Source organism: Canis aureus, chromosome 35 (genome assembly GCF_053574225.1).
Source record: "Canis aureus isolate CA01 chromosome 35, VMU_Caureus_v.1.0, whole genome shotgun sequence".
Lineage (NCBI taxonomy): Eukaryota > Metazoa > Chordata > Mammalia > Carnivora > Canidae > Canis > Canis aureus.
The window spans coordinates 6,859,437-6,881,019 of NC_135645.1; the positions used below are offsets into that span (position 1 = coordinate 6,859,437).

The window sequence follows — 21,583 nt, forward strand, 5'->3', positions numbered from 1 at the left end:
CAGTTTGTACTACAAAGCTGTGGTCATCAAGACAGTGTGGTACTGGCACACAGATCAATGTAACAGAATAGAGAACCCAGAAATGGGCCCTCAACTCTATGGTCAACTAATATTCGACAAAGCAAGAAAGACTATCCACTGGAAAAAAGAAAGTCTCTTAAATAAATGGTGCTGGGAAAATTGGACAGTCACGTGCAGAAGAATGAAACTAGACCATTCTCTTACACCATATATACAAAGATAAACTCAAAATGGATGAAACGTCTAAATGTGAGACAAGAATCCATCAAAATCCTAGAGGAGAACACAGGTAACACCTTTTTTTGGCCACAGCAACTTCTTGCAAGATACATCTATGAAGGCAAGAGAAACAAAAGCAAAAATGAATTATTGGGGCTTAATCAAGATAAAAAGCTTCTGCACAGCAAAAGAAACAGTCAACAAAACTAAAAGACAACCTACAGAATGGGAGAAGGTATTTGCAAATGACATATCAGAGAAAGGGCTAGTATCCAAGATCTATAAAGAACTTATTAAACTCAACATCAAAGAAACAAACAATCCAATCATGAAATGGGCAAAAGACATGAACAGAAATGTCACAGAGGAAGACACAGACATGGCCAACAAGCACATGAGAAAATGCTCCGCATCACTGGCCATCAGGGAAATGCAAATCAAAACCACAATGAGATGTCATCACACCTGTCAGAATAGCTAGAATAAAAAAGACAATAACAAGCATTAGAAAGGGTGTGGAGGGAAAGAGACCCTAGTGCACTGTTATTGGGGATAGAAATTGGTGTAGCCACCATGGAAATCAGTAGAGAAGTTTTTCAAAGAATTAAAAATAGGAATACCATATGATTCAATAGTCCCATTACTGAGTACTTACCTAAGGAAAACAAAAACACTAATTCAAAAAGATATGTGCACCTCTATGTTTATTGAAGCATTATATACAATATCCAAAAAAATGGAAGTGTCCATCCATAGATTAATGGATAAAGGTTTTATGTGTGTGTACACTCACACACTCTAGAATATTACTCAGCCATAAAAAATGATTATCTTGCCATTTGTGACAATGTGGATGAACCTAGATGGTATTATACTGAGTGAAATAGGTCAGACAGAGAAAGGCAAATATCATATGATTTCATTTACAGTGAAATCTAAAAAACAAAACAAATAAACATAAACAAACTCAGACTGAAATACAGAGAACTGATGGTAATCACAGGGAAAGTGGGTGGAAGATGGGTGAAATAGATAAAAAAATAAAGAGGTACAAACTCCTAGCTATAAAATAAATATATTATGAAGATGAAAAGTATAACATGGGAATATAGTCAATAATATTGTAATAATGTTGTATGGTGATGGATGTTAACATCAGTTACTATGGCAAGCATAGCATAACAATAGGTTATTGAATCTCTGAATCGCCAATAGGTTGTTGAATCACTATTCTGTACACATAAACTAATATAATATTGTATGTTAATTATACTTCAATTAAAAAAACAAAAAAGAAAAAAAGAAAAATAAAAAAAATAAAAAAACGTTATATGTGAATTTTCTACTATACAGAGGGTTGGCATCTCAAATTCTGTGTTGTTCAAGGATCAACTGTATAATGAATTGTAACAACAACAACAATAATAATAACAAATAATTTGTAAATGAGCAAAGGAACTGAATCAATGTTTCTCCAAAGAATATTAGAAATGAAAATAAGCACATGGTATTCAATATCTTTATTCATTAGGGAAATACCAATCAAAACCACAATGAGATATTACTGCGTATTTACTATGATGGCTTTAAAAAAGATAGATATTAACAACTGTTGATGATGATGTGGAGAGGTTGGAAACTTAATATTTCTGGTGAGTATGTAAAAGCCCGAACTCTGGAATACAATTTGGCAGGTCCTTAAGATGTTAAATATGAGTTATGATCCAGGATTTCCATTCTTGTATATATACCAAAGAGAAGTGAAAACATGTGTTGACACAAAAGTTGTATATAAAAATTCACAGCAGAATTATTCAGAATCGTCAAAATATGGGAAAACTCAAATGTTCATCAAGTGATGAGTAGATTAATAAAAGTGGTATATCTACACAATGGAATATTACTCACCAACTAACAAAAGAGTTGCTAAGACATGGATGAACCTTGAAAACATGCTAAATGAAAGAAGCCAGTCATGAAAGACCATATATAGTATGAATTTATTGATATTAAATGCCCACGTAGTCAAATCTATAGAGGCAGAAGACACTTCAGGCATACCACCTGGTACTGGGTTGATCCCAAGGAATGGAGAGGAATGTATGACATTAGCATCCTACTGGGACACCTATCTCAGAGAGTGGCTTCCTCCTCAGTCTGGGCCCAGACTGGAATTGATGCTGGGACGCAGATTCTTTGCTGGACATACAGGTGACATCTTCATGATGGGTGTGAGAGTGGGAGAGATCGGTCTTCAGCAGGCTATGGGGACTTTCAAGTTGTGTCTTACTCCCTTGTACCCTAACATACTTCAATTTATATAAGAATTATTCAATCCCTAATTAAATATTTGTATATTTTATGTATACTTGATGTTACATTTTCTGTTTGACGTATAAGCATTCATATATATGTTTCATATATATGCTGGAGGAGTGGGGATGGGATGACTGTCAATGTGTATGGGGTTTCTTTTGGGGATGACAAAAATATTCTAAGATTTTGTTGGTGGTTGCATAACTCTGAATAAACTAAAACTACTGAATTGTACACTTTAAGCTACTGAATTGTGAATTATATTTCAATAAATTTGTATTTTTTAAAATATAAGTTTAAGTTCTCTGAAGTGTAGCATAAAACTATAGACAATGGGTGCTGGGTGGCTCAGTCAGTTAAGGGTCTAACTTCAGCTCAGGTCATGATCTCAGGGTCCTGGAATGGAGCCCCACATGGGGCTCTGTGCTCACTGGGGAGTCTGCTTCTCCTTCTCCCTCTGTCCCTCCTTGTGTTCATGCTCTCTCTTTCTTTCAAATAAATGAATAAAATATTTAAAACAATACAAATTCTATCTTTATCATTTATTTCTTAGCATTTCTAGCTTAACAATGTTTTTTTGGGATCCTTAAGCTTACCTTGTTTTTATTGCTGTTAGCTCAATGACATTTTAAAAAATAAATTTATTTCATATCAGTAAGTAATTATTTCAGCAAGAATTGTCTAGGGCATCTAACCTTCCAAACTGCCTATAATTGACCATTACTCCTTGTTCAAATAATTTTTCTATTTTCATTTTTACTTTTGCTACACATAAGCTTGTCTAATTTTTAAAACCTGTTATTTTTCTTGGGAACAAATTGAATTTTGAATTAATATGTGGACAGCTAACATCTTAATAATATTGAATCTACCCATGCATACATAGTGTATGTTTTTCATTATTCAAGTCTTCTTTATGTCCTTTAGAAGAAATAATACCTCACTGTTATTTTAAGGTTTACTTCCAGGTATTTTTGCGGATGCTATTTTTTTACATGGTTTTATTCATCCATTGTGTTTCATTTTGTATACAGAGTTCTCATGTTATACTTAATAGTATTCCTAATTAGTTTTTATTTTTTAGCTGTGCAATTACATTATCAAAAAATTACTATAATTTGAACTCTCTAAACTTTTAAATATCATATTTATTTTTCAAGTCTAAATACACTGGATAATATTTTCAGGAAAATGTTAAATTACAGTGATAATTGTTGACATCTCTGTCCTGTTTCTGAGTAACAATGTCACTATGGAGTATGAGATGAGATTTGGTTTAAGATCATGTATGTAGGTAGACTGTATGTCTGTGTATATAGTTGAGGGCATTATATTTGAAGAATAAGTATTTGAAACGATTAAAATTTACTGTGAAAGAAAAATGATGTCTGTAGTATTAGTGAAAACCAGCTATAACAAGGGCAATATCACCACAGTGCTAATCTCAAGTGAAATAGGTACTAAAGTAAACTCATCTATGACCACCGTCCTCCCTCTTTTCCCACTGCTGTCCAATAATTTGATTTTCAGATAAAGACTACTTTTTGTCATATAAAAAATACTGATTTGTAGAAAAATAATGAATCTGCATATGGTTCCCAAGTTTAGGAGACACATGGCTAGGGAGGAATGGGGTAACAAGAATATATTCTATAGTATATACAACATAATGTCCATAATATTCATTATACAGTTCTAATTATTAGATATATGAAGAAGAAACATGTGAGCCATTCTTATGAGCAGAGGCCAACTTCAAGGGGAAGTAGATTTTGGTATAATCAAACAAATATTTAAAGCAGCAATTATAACTAAGTTTAATGAGGAAAGGAAGGGAAGGAAAGCAAAGCAAAGCAAAATAATCATAATGACTGAAAAGAGAAAATCTCAGCAGAAAAATAGAAAAACTAAAAAGGTAGTAAATGGAAAAATATTTAAAATAAAAATAACAAGGGTTTAATAGCTGAATGAAGATTACAGAGGGAAAGAGCAATTAAATAAATGATAGATCAATGGGAATTATCCAATTTTAAATTCAGAGAAAAAAATGATTAAAAAAACAGAGTTAGAAACATGTAAGACATACCAAAAATTCTACCAGACAAATAACTGGTGTCCCAGAAAAAGAGTAGAGAGTAGGTGGAGCAGAAAAACATATTTGAAAAAATAAAAGGCTGAAATTTCCCCAAATTTTGGGAAAGATATAAATTTCTAAATGTAGGAAGTTCTGTTGCTCAGTAGAACCCTAAACAGAATGAACCTGAAGAAAACAAACTTAGGCATGTTATAGTCAAAAGGACTTACTGGAAATAAAAGCTACAAGAATTTTGAAAGTAGCCAGAGAAAAATGACATATTATACATAGGGGAAACAAAGGCTAAAACCCACACATCTCTCATTCATAAACTAGAAACATTTAAAAAATGTGCAGCACCTTTTAAACAACACAAACACAAACTGAACCCAGAAATCTACATCCAGCAAAAATGTCCTTCAAAAATAAAAGCCAAGGGATTCCTGGGTGGCTCAGCAGTTAAGCATCTGTCTTTGGCTCAGGGCGTGATCCTGGAGTCCTGGGATGGAGTCCCACACATTGGGCTCCCTGCATGGAGCCTGCTTCTCCCTCCGCCTATGTCTCTGCCTCTCTCTCTCTCTGTGTGTCTCTCATGAATAAATAAAATCTTAAAAAAACAAAACAAAAATAAAAGCCAAAAGGAGGAATTTTTAGATAGAGGAAAGCTAAGTGAAATGCTAAATGATGTTCCTATAATCCTCAAGAACAAATGAAATTATAAAAATTCATAAATATAAAATTATATTAAGATAAATTATAAATTAAATACAAAAGAATATTTTCCTTAATTCTAACAATGTATTTAAAAGTAATACATATAACTATTGTAAAAGTAAACATATATATATGATTGTGAAGCTTCTCCATTTTTTTGTGAAGTGCTACAATGTTAACTCCAATAGACTGAAAAGTTAGGGGAAAAGAAGGTCTGAAGATAAAATGCCTATATGTAAATTAAAATTAAATTCTAATAAAAACTTTCAAATAATCCAGAAGGCACAAAGGGGAGGAAAAAAGAACACCACCACAAAAGTTCAGACCAACAGAAAACAAATAGTAACTTGGTATACCTAAATTCAAATCCATCAGTAGTTACATTGATATTAATAGACTGAACACTTCAACTAAATGATATAAAACTAAATAAACGAAACCCAAATATACGGTCTCTATAAAGACATATGGATGCCTAATAAGCCTCAAAAATATATGAAACCAAAAAGGACAGAAATAAAATGAAAAGTATATAATTCTATATTTTTTAGGAAATTTTAATGCCATTCTCAGAAATTGATAGCACTAGTCAAATATTAGTAAAAGCAGAGGATCTGATTAATACTTATAAACAACTTTGACCTCCTTGATTTTTAAAGTATATAGAGCAGAAAGGAACAGAATTACAAGGAAAATCCATTATAATAGTTTAACTTACCTCTCTCAAAATTGAAAAATCAAACAACAAAAACTAAGAAAAGGTTTATAGTTCAAAAACCCCCACAATTTCAAGGTGGACCTTTGTGTAACAGGAAATGTACATTATTTCAAGCATACTTGGAATGTTATGTAATTAATTGTGTATGTCTAATTATAAAGGAAATCACAGTAAATTTTGTAGAACTAGTACCATGCCACAGTCTCTGACTACAATTAATTAAAAAATCTATAACAAAACATATTTTTAGAAATTAGATAACAAATATCTAACTCATAGGTCAAAGGAAAATTTTTATAGAAATTAGAAAATAAGCTGAATATTAATGAAAATTACATATTTTTAATAAAATTAAAATAAAAAACTATAGGATACAGTTAAAGTACTACTTAGAGAAATTAAATAAAAATAGTTGAAATGAAATCTAACATATGAAACTGAAGAATATGTCAAAATCACTGATGTTTGCTTCAAATAGTGGTGAGGCAGCAGGAATTTAACTTGATCTGTATGTTATGAGACACAGATGCTGATGTTTTCAGCAACCTGTGAACAGAATTTCATCTCTTTCAACAGGAAAATAGAATGACAGTTGACACTTGAACAGCATGGGTTCGAACTGTGTGGGTTCACTTATACACAGAGTTTTTATATTTGTATTCAAATTCCAGTTAGTTAACACACACTGTAATATTAGTTTCAGGTGGCTTGAAATATTAGTTTCAAGCCACTCTGGAAAATAGTATGGAGTTTCCTCAAAAAATTAAAAATGGAACTATTCTATGATCCAGCAATTGCACTACTTGGTATTTAGCCAAAGAATACAAAAACACTAATTCAAAGGAATAGGTTTTTAAAAAATAAGTATAGTACTATAAATGTATTTTTTTCTTCCTATGATTTTGTTTTCTTTTTTTAAAAAATTTATTCATGAGAGACAGAGAGAGAGAGAGGCAGAGACATAGGCAGAGGGAGAAGCAGGCTCCCTTCGGGGAGCCTGATGCGGGGAATCAGTCCCTGGACTCTGGGATCACGCCCTGAGCCAAAGGCATATGCTCAACCACTGAGCCACCCAGGCATCCCTTCCTATGATTTCCTTAACATTTTCTTTTCTCTAGCTTACTTTATTTTAAGAATACTGTATATGATATATATAACATACAAAATATGTATTAAATGACTGTTTATCAGTAAGGCTTCCAATCAATGGCAGGCCATAAATAAGTTTTAGAGGAGTCAAAAGTTTTATGAGGATTTTCAACTGCACAGAGATCAGTGCCCCATCCCCCATATGGTCCAAGGGTCAACTACATAGACAACAACTCCAGTGTGAAAAATATGGATATGGTGAAACATGAAAGTACCAAATATCCAATCGAGCCAAAAAGAACTTGTATAGAAGTTGACTGTTGAGATGAATAGAAGTAGAAAATTTTTTAGTAACTCCTATTACATACATACAAATAAAAGACATAAGGAATGGGGGTGGGGGAGTGGAGAGGAAGTAAACTCATCATAGAAACAAATAATTCTACCTGAGTGGAATGTATAGCAACACCTATTGCAAGGTTTCCATAATGGCGATCTTTAAATGGAAGCATCTCAAACTAAATGCGTGAATGTAAAGTAACCTCTAAGCTGCTAGGTTAAATGTTGTAATAATTTAATCATTTGAAGATGGAGCATGCAACTGTCCTTGCAGACTAACACAATATGGAATAATTCCATATTTATATCACCAGTTATAAAAAATATGAATATTTTTTTAAATGTGACACTATAATAAATGCTCAGAAACTATAAAATAGAATGTGTTTCATTAACTGCCAGGTTTTGACCCCTCTATTCCTAGAACAACCAATGATATAAGGTAAGTATGGAACTCATATCACCACCAGTATTCTCAGAAATAATATGATCTTCTGAATAAAAGATATTTATTCATTTGAACTTTTTATTCTGCCCAGTTAGGGAGACAGGTAGAACATAAACCTCAAATATTTTCTTTTGATAAGGAAGATAATAAGAAATACAATCTACAATAAAAACCAAATTTCTCATATTTAGTGAAATCAAATGGAAGAAATTGGAATAAATGAGAGAATCTAGAAAATGACAAACTATAAAGCAGTATACAAAGTATGAAAGTCAGATCTAATAATGTCATCCTCACTACCTCCTTAACCCTTAAGACTGGCCAAATTTCCTACATTATATCCTCTGCTTCAGATACATCAACTATCTATTATCCTATTTTTTGGTTGGAAAGGTCTTTATATAAGTATCACAAAGTAGGAAAGTAGATAAATAGGGAGAGGGAAAGTACAGAAAGTTTGAGGTATAATGTTGGGAACTGAAGAAGACATAAAGAGGTCTTTAGAATCAGAAGATACATCTTATCACTTTCTTCCAAACTCACTGATACCACATGTCCTACTTCAAGTCAAGGCACTTTCTCCAAAGTTAATTTCTTTGAAAGCATACACCTTACCATGTGGAATTGTGGTCTGGAAAGGACGACTTGGGCTTTTCAGGTTCCATAAGGTCAAGCTACCATCGGAATGGCTGCACATGAACTGTTTGCCCTCATGATGCCAATCAATTGAATGAATAGCCTAATGAAATAGCAATTAAAAACAAGTAGAGAGGGAAAAAGTTTAATATTATAGCATTCTATATTCCAAAGGGAAAATATTCCTAGATAAAATTATTATAACAATACTTAAGAAATATACATAATTTTTCTGACCCATATCATACTATCTTCCATTTCAATCCTCTATAGGCTTACAGAAGACTACAAAAATTAATCTCCTGAGATAGAGAAAAGTTAATTAAATACATTTCATAATATCATTTTAGCCGAGAATTTTTTGTTGTAAATTCTATATCCTCTCTGTATCCTATACATTCCTTTGAAAAATTATTTACTTAGAAGTAAAAGCAAGGTTATCAGAAGATAACTTCTGGAAAGGTAGAGGCCTATTCCACTTAAAGTAGCCAATTTAAATAATATTTTACATTAAGAGCTACCATCTGAGAGCTTACTATATGCCAGACCCCTTGGCAAACTATTTATATTAAATATATTAATTTTATAAAGCAGGTATTATTTTTTCCAATTTGCACATAGTGAAATATGCCTACAGACGCTGATATACATGCTTAGGTCACACAGTTCAAAGCCAAGGTCTATCTAACTACAGAACCCATATTCTCAATCATTTTACCATATTGTCTCTAATATACACTATTTAAATTAACTTGGCAATATAGAGTTTAAGCAAGAAGGGTTCAAATTTTTTTAATTTATAAGTTTATTCTGAAGATGTGAATTACATAAAATTAAAAATTAATTATTCCATTTTCATATATTGTTTTATTCCCAGTGGTAGCACAGTGCCTGACATAGAGTAGATACTCAATATCTCTTGAATGAATAATTAATGTTGTCACATATTTCCACACCCTGGCATTCTTTGTAAATCATAAAGTTTACATGGGTTTTGGGTAATGTGCTAAGCACAAAGAGAGAAGCTCTAGTAGACATAAACCTGAACAGATGTATACAACATTATCCTTTACTTAAAGGAACTTTCAAAACTGCAAGACAGAGAAAATGGAAATAAATGAATATTAATAATAGCTATTGTTTGGGACTTTTAACATTTAGTTTTATATAGAAAACTAAATTATGTATATATATACTATATACTAAACTAAGGTTTATGTGTTTAAAACTATTGTTTTCTAAATAATAAGTATTATTAGAGTTACAGATAATTGATAGCTAGAGTAATCATTAGAATTTCTACCTACTAGGGAAGACAAATAGAAAAAGAACAGCTACAACACGAGAGCAAAATAAGTAAGTACCATAAGTATGCTTATTGTACAAAAGAGTAGGCATATAAAACCAGCTTGTTATTAGAGACTGTCAAATAGTGCATTACTAAAGAGCTGGTATTTGAATGGATTTAATGGATAAGTATCCAATTCTATTAATTTCATCATACCTGACTCCTTTCTTTAAAAAGTACTTTAAGGGTTTACTAAAAACAAAACAAAACAAAACAACAACAACAAAAAATTACAACCAATTCAAGAAGAATTTTAAAAGATAGAAAACAAAATATGGAAGATAAAGCACTAGCTAGTTCGGTCAACTCAGTGGCTGTGATTGAGTTTCTCCAAAACAGAAGAGAAAGGAAACCCAAAAAGTTGGATATCCATATGAAAAAAATGAAAAACAGCAGCTACTCAAGGAATTAAAAGTTTATCCTTATGTCAAACTCTGAGGGTTTTTTCTGTGAGAGATTATTTAGAAATATTGATATAATAAAACAAAAATTTCACAGCTAATATGTAAATTCATATAGTTATTTCTAAAAATTATCCTGGATTTACAAATCTTTCAATTCATCCATGGCTATTCAAGGGGCTACTTAGTAGTCCAAATAGTTTATAGTGGCTAAAAAGGAAATTGGATTTTGATATGCAAGAGAGGAAAGAAGGGAGTTCATGATAAGGAATTAGCTGGAGCAAACACTTGAAGGTAGGAAATAAATGATATGTTTAGGAGACAGTAATATGTCTGAGGTGTGAGGAGTATGTAGAAGGATACACTGAATTAAACTTATGAAAAGATAACATCAGGGCCTTGAATCTCATGTAAAGGAATAAAGACTTTGTATTGTTGATAATTGGGAGCCATTCAAAGGTTCTGCGGTAAAGAGTTACATGATCTGTCTTAAAACGATACTCTTACTAGTGACAGATATACTGAAAAGGTAAGATATCAGAGGAAATGCAGTTAGTTAAAAAGGCTACATAGTCTTCCAGGCAAAAGATAAAAACTTAGACTAGAACACTGAATGTGGGAATGAAAAAAGAGGAATGAGAGGTAGTATTAAAACAGAATTAAGAGTCTATAAAATGGATCGCATATGATATATAAAGAAGGATCAAATATGACTCTGAGGATTACAGACTGGAAAAAATAATCAAAATTTAAAAATCGAAAAGGAGAACAAAGAACAAAGTTTAGGTCTTTAAATGTTAATTCAGGGCCAATGAGATATTTATCTGGGCTTATATAATAAATTGTTGATAAGATATATATATATATAGATTTTAAATTTATTAGAATAAAACTAATAAAATTAATATTTGAAATAATGGGAGAAGATATAAATATAAATGTAAACTAGAGGTGAAATGAAGAGGGTGAAGACATAAAATCTTGAAGAGTATCTGTAATTTAAAGGAAAGCAAGGAAAGAATCAGTGATGGAGAAAGGAGACGCGTAGAATGAGGTAGAAAGACACAGAGGAAGAAACTATTTTAAGAAGGACGGCCTGGGGATCTCTGGGTGGCTCAGTGGTTCAGTGCCTGCTTTCAGCCCAGGGTGTCATCCTGGAGACCCAGGATTGAGTCCCACGTTGGGCTCCCTGCATGGAGCCTGCTTCTTCCTCTGCCTGTGTCTCTGCCTCTCTCTCTCTCTCTCTATGTGTCTCTCATGAATAAATAAATAAAATCTAAAAAAAAAAAAAGGAGGGCCTGATGTAAAGCCAAATGGTACTCTACTTAAACATTGCTAATGCTTATTTAAACACTTAATTGAAAAATTACTTTTGTTCACTTTTTAAGGTTAGAAGTCTTCCTTCTATACTGTTTTAGGCCATAAAAAAAAAAAAAAACTAGCTGATTTAGCATATTCCTCTGGATTTCCTTTTTAGATGGCCTATTCTATTTCCAACTGACTACTCAGACCATATTTGTACTCTTATCTAGTTACTAGTCTTGAGAGAGGGAGCAATATCTAATCTTATCTTTATATTTTGTATGTTTAATAAAAGGAAAATGTAGCTTAACTCCCTAGGGCCTTCTTTCCTCATGATTCAAGATGCCCTATAAGTTGATCATAAAGAGCATAATTATATGACATTACCTGACAAAGTATTTTTCACTAATCATGACCCAGTTGCTATATCATTTACCACTGAACTCTTTGTCACTATGACAATTACCTTGTATGTATGATAAAATCTTAATTTGCCAGAACTACTAAGAAATGAATTGGGGGGTACTTATGAGTGTAGTTATGACATAGCCAAAGGCTTATACCTTTAAGCACCAAAACTTAAACATTCAACTGTTACAAGGGGATGGGTGATAGCATACAAAGAAATGTGGTTTTTTAAATTTCCTTTCTATTTATATCAGTGTTGCTTTAAATTCTTCTGCATTTTCCCCATGTAAGTGCAGGTAATACCAGATAACGAATTTTGACCTGTATTTTCCTATCTCTCCCTACTCTACCATTTTTTTAAATTGAATAGAGACCTTACATGATCACCTTTATTCCCACAACTACAAGAGGTAATTACCCTTTTTTTTACCTTTTTGTCCCAGCTTATCTTCACATTAGCTTCTTCTGAAGGGGGAAATCATTAACGGCCTAGAATTAATCTTTGAACAACTAAAGTATCAATTCAAAGACTATATGCTGATAGATAGCAATTCATTGCTTTCTCTAAATGAAAGCCAAATTAAATCTCAGCTATGTACAATAAAACTCACTTTAAGACCTTACTGACCCTTATTATTAAATATTACCATTTACAAAATCAATCTTTATTCTGAGAAGGCAAGTATTACATGATAAGGTCTTTCAAACTGACCTCTTAAATTATCTGCCACAGAAAAAGAATTTCTGAATAGTGTATTTAGAGATCTTAAGAACAATGAGGCAAGACATGACTTAATGTAATCTAATGGAAGGAAAAGGATAGGTAATATAAGATGCCAAAAAGGGACCCAAAACAGTTAGTCAAGGCAGAATTCTCATTCAGGAGAACAACTCAGAGTTGGAACTTGGGCGAATGCCAACAGGCAATATGAGACACTGAGTCAGAACCAGTTACTCAATGATAAAAATATTGGCAATGTACAAAGCTTACAAGTAGAAGACAGGCACAAAGTCATCATACTCTTCTATATTTCAGTAGAGTCACTTACCTCATCATAATAAACTCTCAGGTCCGCTTTTTTAGATTTCAAGTCCCAGAATACTACAGTACCATTTTCATAACCTATCAGCAGCTGGAAAACATTAGAATAATCATTTTTGTAATTCTAACATTAATTTTAACTTGCTTGAAATAAAGTTTAATGTTAATACAGTTAAGTAAAATCATACTATGTGATACGATTTTACTTAGAATGCCAATTTTTCCAAACCTGAATATAGATTTCCTACATTTAAGAAAAATGCCAAATGAACTCTACTTCAATAAATGTTTACCAATGAAATCGTCCTCATTCCCAATTTCCAAGAGAAGTTGAAGATATATGTATATAAATATAAGAACATAAAAATAAATAAGAAAATTGGAACAAAAGAAAAATGGTAGAGAAGTAAAGGATGAAATGGCATAAGTTTAATAATAATGCATACGACATTCAGCCCTATGCACTTGAAAACTATGGCCATAAATTTGGCTTCTAATTTCTTTGTATCAAATCCTGTTTTCTCTTTGACTTATGTCAGTATTTTAAACTGGTGATTTATGAAGTCTCAGAAGCTCACAAAGGTATTCTAGAGATTCACATCATTAAACATGGTGGATATTTACTTATAAATCAACAAATAAGACAACAAAATACATGTTTTCATCTTAAAATAGTTTGAGAGTAGATAATATTCAAGACTCATTCAGTTAAATACTACTAGCCATGCTGATGGTTTTTTAATCTTATAACTCTGAATTTTTATTTGTATATTTTGTTATATTTTGTTAAATTTATTCTATCATTAGTTTAAGAAAAGACAGGATAAAAATAGACCAGTGTTCAAATAATATTTCCCACAAATCTGCCTTAAGATGATATTTTTGAAACCCATCAGTAGTTATTTCTGATACAAATTCTTATACATTGCATAAAAATGTTTCAATAATTTCAAAACATCAGTGATATAAATAGAAAATAGAGTAGTAGACATAAGCTACTCCTGTACAGCATCCTAAGACCTACCTCAATATCTTAGAACACAAAAAAAATGACAAAAATAAGTGGGCCACTTTTAACAGGAAATTTAAAAATTTCAAATAACAGTTCATGAATCAATGTATATTTTTGAAACTATACCATATTTAACGGTTTTAGTTTTATTATTTTTTAATTAATTTTTTAATTTGAGTATAGTTTGTCCAGAATGTTACGTTAGTTTCAGGTGCAGAACTTAGTCACTCAAATTCTTATCTTATGCTATGCTCACCACAAGTGTAGCCACTCACCATACAAATCTATTATAGTATCATTGATTATATTCTCTATACTGTGCCTTTTATTCCTGGGACTTCTTTTTCCATAACTGGAAGCCTGGATCTCCTACTTCTCTTCACTCATTTTGCCCATTCCTTACCTCTCTCCCCTCTGGTAACCATCAGTTCTTTTTTTTTTTTTCTGTACTTATAGATTCTGGTTTTTTGTCTATTCATTTGTTTATTTTAGATTCCACATATGAGTAAAGTCAGTAAAGTCATGTTTGTCATTCCTATTCTGATGAATTTCACTTAGCATAATACCCTCTAAGTCTATCCATACTGTCACAAATATAACAATTTCCTCCTTATGACTATATAATATTCTATTGTGTATATATACCAAATCTTCCTTATCCTTTTGTCTATTTATGGACACTTAGGTTGCTTCCATATTGGCTATTGCAGTCAGTAATACTGCAATAAACTTAGGGGTACATATATCTTTTTGAATTAGTGTTTTGGTTTTCTTTGGGTAAATGCCTAGTGGTAGAATTATTGGGTTATATGGTACTCCTATAATGGGTATTCTCCCATTCAGTAGGTATTACAACCTACTGAATGGGAGAAGATTTTTGCAAATGATATATCTGATAAGGGGCTAATATCCAAAATATATAAAGAATTTATACAACTCAACACCAAAAAATAATCTGACTAAGGGGTGCCTGGGTGGCTCAGTCGGTTGGTTAATTATCTGCCTTCAGCTCAGGTCATAATCTTAGGGTCCTGGCATCAAACCCAGAATTGGTCAATGGGTAGCCCTCCTCCCTCTCCCTCTGCCTCTTCCCTCTGCTCCTGCTGCTTTCTCTCTCTCTCAAATAAATACAATTCCTTCTAAAGAACACAGCAATCTGATTAAAAATGGGCAGACCTAAATAGACATTTTCCAAAAAAAAGATATATAGATGGCCAACAGACACATAAGATACACAACATCACTAATCATCAGGGAAATGCAAATCAAAACCACAATGAGATATCACCATACACCTGTCAGATGGCTAAAATTTTAAAAAAAGTTTCATTATTAAATCACATATAATAAATTTGAAAATTGATTGGACAAAAAAATTGAGCTTCTTTACATACAAAATTAAATGGCATAATGACTTGCTAAATTAAAAAAGTTAAAATTAAGAGTGAACTTTAAAAATATTTGTTAAAATGTATGTAACATCATAAACACTAAGATGCATTTTAACATTAAATCAGCTCTTTTTAAATACTAGAGAAAATGATGTATCATTAAACCAATTCCTATGGAATCCAGGGAAAGATTTGTAGGTCTAAAAAGTTTGGAAAATCTCATTTAGCAGGAGATTGAATAATATAACCTTTCAAAATTTAAGCCCTAAGATGTAATGAAATCATTATCTAAAATGCTATTATATTTTTTTCATAGATACATCTGAATGGTAGAAGTTGTGTTGTTTATAAAACATTACTAGCAATAGCCACAGTAAATCACAAAATATAAACTGCCTAACCTTAAAATGTCATACATTATTCAGATATTTATACACCATTATGATATATGAAGTATGAAAAAATATTAGAATCAATAAAATTGAGAAAGAGAAAAGCAGCTCCTAATATCCAGGAGACATCTGACAAGATCACTCTGTGACCATGATCAAGACAAAAACAAGATCACTCTGCAATCATGTCTAACCATACCAAAACATGAATATCACTGAGGTCACAAAAATATATATTACTTATATTTTTAAATAATTATATATTTTATATAATATATACATATAATTTTAAAAATTTATCTCTCACAATAGAATTTAAGTACTGTGACAATGTCAGGTACAAAGAAGTAAGGTGCTTTCCTGATTACTATATCATTAGGACCTGGAATATTAACTGAAGAAAATAGTTATCTGATAAATATCTGTTAATTATTAAATACCACAAAATCAAAATCACAGATACTATATTCCCTAGCAACTATGAAATAAAATTTGAAATCATTAACAAAATATTTTGGAAACTAAAACACATACTTCTAAGTAATTATGGTCGAAGAAGAAAATATAATGAAAGGTATGAAATAGAATTGAACAAAAATGCCTTATATTAAAACTTGTGAGATAAAGATTTAGCTTCATCAAGAGGGAAATTTATTGTTTTATAACTGTATATGAAAATAAAAATTTCACATTTTTTACTGACATAAAAGTTTGACTTTAGAAGTCAAGGGAAAAAGAGGAATCTTAAAGAAATGGGAAAAAAGAGGAGTGCCTGGGTGGCTTAGCCATTTAAGAGTCCAACTCTTAGTTTTAGTTTAGGTCATGGTCTCAGGGTGGTGGTAAGACTGAGCCCTACACCGGGCTTTGTGCTCAGCTGGGAGTCTGCTTGAGATTCTCGCTCTCCCTCTGCCCCTTCTTCCTGCTTGTGTGCTCTCTAATAAAACAAAATAAAATCTTTAAAAAGGAAAAAAAAAGATGGAAAAAAAATAGTCACCTTATCCAAGAGTGAAGTAGATCTCTCACTTATTCAAATATACTTTTATATCTTTCAGGAAGTTTGATAGTTTTCCATATACAGATTTTCTTAATTTTATAGCTTATTATTTTGAATTTTTTTGGTTGTTATTTTATATTAGATCTTCTCTTCATTACATCTTCTGACAAAATATTGTTTCTACATTGGATTTTATTATGTTACCTTATAAATTTTTTATTATTTATATTCATTTTATTTTTTTAATATTCATTTTAATATTGATTTTATTAAGCATTCCAGGCACACTATCATATAATCAAAAATAGAGACATTCACTTCTTCCTTTCCAATTTTTATGCCTCTAATTATTCACATTTGTCTTAACTAAAACATCATATAGTGTTAAAAATAGGGACAAGGTGAGCATCCTCACTTTCTTTCTGACTTTAGTGCCAATACCTCTAGGTTTCCCTACTAAGTTAGATCCTGGATTCCCTATATATTTATCATAAGTAGCTAATAGAGTATGAATTGATTCATTTCTAAACTAAATTTATTTCATCAGAAATAGATGTTTAATTATTTGCTTTTGTTTCCTTTCCCTCTAGAGACATTTCTAGTAAGAAGCTGGTATGGCTGAGGCCAAAAAGGTTGTTATTTGTGTTCTCTTCTAGGATTTTTAAGGTTTCCTGTCTCATACTTAGGTCTTCATCCATTTTGAATTTATTTTTGTTGTGTCTGGCTTAAGAAAGTGGTCCAATTTCATTCTTCTGCAGGTTGCTGTCCAGTTTGCCCAACACCATTTGTCAGAGACTTTCTTTTTTCCATTGAATACTCTTTCCAGCTTTGTTGAAGATTATTTGACTATATAGTTACGGGTCCATTTCTGGGTTTTCTATCCTGTTCCATTTACTTATGTGTCTGTTTTTGTGTCAATACATACTGTCTTGATGACTACAGCTTTGTAATATAGCTCGAAATTTGCAATTGTGTTGCCTCCAGTTTTTTTTTTTTCTTTTTCAGGATTGTTTTGGCTATTTGGGGTCTTTTATGATTCCACACAGATTTTAGGATTGTTTGTTCTATCTCTGTGAAAAATGCTGGTAGTATTTTGATAGGGATTGCACTAAATGTGTCGGTTGCTTTGGGTAACATGAACATTTAAAATTTTTTTTCTTCTGGGATGCCTGGGTAGCTCAGTGGTTGAGCATTTGCTTTTGGCTCAGGTTTTGATCCCAGGGTCCTGGGATCAACTCCCACACCAGGCTGCCAGCAAAGAGCCTACTTCTCCCTCTGCCTATATCTCTGCCTCTCTCTGTGTGTCTCTCATGAATAAATAAAATCTTAAAAAAAATAAAAATAAAATGTTTTCTTCCAATTAAGGAGCATGCAGTGTTTTTCCATTTCTTTATGTCCTCTTCAATTTCTTTCATAAGTGTTCTATAGTTTTCAGGGTACAGATCTTTAACCTCTCTGGTTAAGATTATTTCTAGGTATCTTACTGGTTTGCATGCAAATGAGATCAATTTCTTGATTTCTTTTTCTGCTGTTTCATTATTGGTGTATAGATATGCAAAAGATTTCTGTACATTGACTTTATATCTGGAGACTTTGCTGAATTCATGTATTAGTTCTAGTAATTTTTTGGTGGAGTCCTTTGGGTTTTCTACATAGAGTATTATATTGTGTGCAAATAGTGAATGTTTGACTTCTTCCTTTCTGATTTGGATGCATTTTATTTCTCTTAGTTGTCTGATTGCTGAGGCTAATACTTCCAAGTACCATGTTAAATAATAATGGTGAACACGGACATCCTTGTGTTACTCCTGACCATAGGAGAAAGGATCTCAGTTTTTTCCCCACTAAGGATGATATTAGATGTGTGCCTTTCACATATGGCCTTTATGATGTTGAGGTATGTCCCATCTATCCTTATTTTGTTGAGGGTGTTTTATCAAGAATGGATGCTGTAGTTTGTCAGACACTTTTTCAGCATTTATTAGATGGTTATTATTATATACAATATAACATAATATAAAATATATTATATTATTTATAAATTATATTATTATATTTATTGTTATATTTTCAGCATTTATTTTATGGTTGTTATCCTTTTGTTAATGTGGTGTATCATGTTGACTGATTTGTGAATATTGAACCAGCCCTGCAGCCCAGGAATAAATCCTACTTGATCATGGTGAATAATTCCTTTAATGCACTGTTGAATTCAATTTGCTAGTATCTTCTTGAGAATTTCTGCATCCATGTTCATCAAGGATATTGGCCTGTAATTCTCTTTTTTAGTGGAATCTTGTCTGGTCTTGGAATCAAGGTAAAGCTGGCCTTGTAAAATGAGTTTGGAAGTTTTCTTTCTGTTTCTATATTTTTAGAACAGTTTAAGAAGAATAGGTATTAATTCTTCTTTAAAAAGTTGGTAGAATTTCCCTGGGAAGCTACCTGGACCTGGACTTCTGTTTCTTGGGAGATTTTTTTACTACTGATTCAATTTCTTTGCTTGTTATTGGTCTGTTTAAATTTTCTATTTCTTCCTGTTTCAGTTTTGGTAGTTTGTGTGTTTGTAGAAATTTATCCATTTCTTTCAGATTGTCTAATTTTTTCAAACTAGATGTTAAAACAAAAACTGTATATAACAAGAGATGAAGAATGGCATTATATCATGATAAAGAAGTCTATCCATCAAGAAGATCTAAGCATTAAAAATATTTATGCCCCCAACTTGGGAGTAGCCAAATATATAAATCAATTAATAATAAACATAAACTCATTGATAGTAATACAATAATAGTAGGGGACTTAGCACCCTACTTATATCAATAGACAGATAATATAAGCGGAATTTCAATAAGGAAACAATTGCTTTGAATGACACATTGGACCAAATTGACTTAACAGATATATTGATAACATTTCATCCTAAAGCAGTGGAATAAACATCCTTTTTGAGTGCACATGGAACATTCTTAAGAATAGATCACATACTAGGTCACAAATCAGCCCTCAATAAGTACAAAAAGATTGAGATCATACCATGCGTATTTTCAGACAACTCTATAAAACTTGAAGTCAATTCACAAGAAAAATTTTGGGACGGTCACAAATACATAGGGGTTAAAGAATATTCTACTAAAGAATGAATGGGTAAATCAAGAAGTTAAAGATCAAATTAAAAAGTACATGGAAACAAATGAAAAAGAAAACACAAGCCAAAACCTTTGGGATGCAGCAAAAGTGGTTCTAAGAGGGAATTTTATAGCAATACAGGCCTACTTAAGCAAGAAAAGTCTCCAATATACAACCAAACCTTATATCTAAAGGAGCTAGAAAAAGAATGATAAATAAAGCTTAAATCCAGCAGGAGACAACTAGTTTGTCTAAGTGTGGCTACTCCAGCTTTCTCTTCACGTCCATTAACATGATAAATTGTTCTTCATCCCCTCAGTTTCCACTTGCAAGTGTCTTTAGATCTAAAATGAATCTTTTAAAGGCGGGGCAAGATGGTGGAAGAGTAGGGTCCCCAAGTCACCTGTCCCCACCAAATTACCTAGATAACCTTCAAATCATCCTGAAAATCTACGAATTCGGCCTGAGATTTAAAGAGAGAACAGCTGGAATGCTACAGTGAGAAGAGTTCACACTTCTATCAAAGTAGGAAGACGGGGGGGGGGGGGGGGGGCGGGCGGGGGGGATAGAAAAACAAAAGGCATCCAAGGGGGAGAGGCCCCGTGGGGAGCCGGGCTAAAGCCGTGGCGAGTGTCCCCAGGACAGGAAAGCCCCCCACGGCGAGTGTCCCCAGGATAGGAAAGCCCTATCCCGGAGAAGCAGGAGCTTCACCAACCTTCCTGGAGGGAAAGGTGCTCTCAGGGAGTTAGAGCAGGATCCCAGGAGTGGCGGGGATGCCCTCAGGCTCTCTGGGACACTAACAGAGCACCTGTGCCCCGGGGAGAGCTCCATAAAGGGCTTCATCAGGCGCACGGCTGGACCCGGGAGCAGCGCAGGGGCAGCTCCGGCAGAGGCTCCGCGAGGAAGGGGCTGTGCGGCCCCAGGAGCAGCTCTGAGGGGCTCAGGCGGTGGCTCCGCGGAGAGGGGGCTGCCTGGCCGGGAGCTCGAATCCAACAGTGCAGGCCCGGGAGCACAGGGCGCCGGGGTCACCGCCCAGGATCCTGCCTTCCCCCGGGACAGGCAGAGGCCAGGAGGAGGGCACAGGACAGCAAGGACGCCCCTGCCCCAAGCTGAGCAGATCAGCAGCCCCGCCCCTGGAGCCTCCAGGCCCCTGCAGACTGAGAGCTCCTTAGTTACTGCAGGAGATGAATCCAAGGCTCCAGAGCTGTCCGCCGCCACTGTGGTTGTTCCTCCTGGGGCCTCACAGGATAAACAGCCCCCACTGAGCCTCACAGTGGCCTCACCGGATAGGCAGCTTAAATGTCACTCACTGAGCCCTGCACCTGGCAGGGGGCTGAGCAGCTCCCCCAAGTGCTAACACCTGAAAATCAGCACAACAGGCCCCTCCCCTAGAAGACCAGCTAGAGGACACGGGAAAAACAAATTATTGACCAAGCAGCACTGGAAAGCTCCAGGGGAAGTCAAGGGACTTACAGTATACAGAATCCGAGGATACTCCCTCTTGTTTTTTTTTTGCTTTTTGATTTCTGTTTGCTTCCCCCTCCCTTTTGTTCTTTTTTTTCCTTTTTCTCTCTTTTTTTCTTTTCTTTTTTT

General features: G+C 33.4%; 1 protein-coding gene across 6 annotated transcripts in view; it reads right to left on the reverse strand.

The window, feature by feature from the left end:
• Positions 1–21,583, reverse strand: part of STXBP5L (syntaxin binding protein 5L) — a 379,840-nt gene that overhangs the window by 183,827 nt on the left and 174,430 nt on the right. For all 6 annotated transcript variants that reach the window (XM_077884445.1, XM_077884446.1, XM_077884444.1 and 3 more), the window contains 2 exons: positions 13,083–13,166; positions 8,554–8,677 (listed from right to left, as the gene is read on the reverse strand). In XM_077884445.1, coding sequence (XP_077740571.1) covers positions 8,554–8,677; positions 13,083–13,166 — 208 coding nt within the window. The remainder of the gene's footprint in view (positions 1–8,553; positions 8,678–13,082; positions 13,167–21,583) is intronic.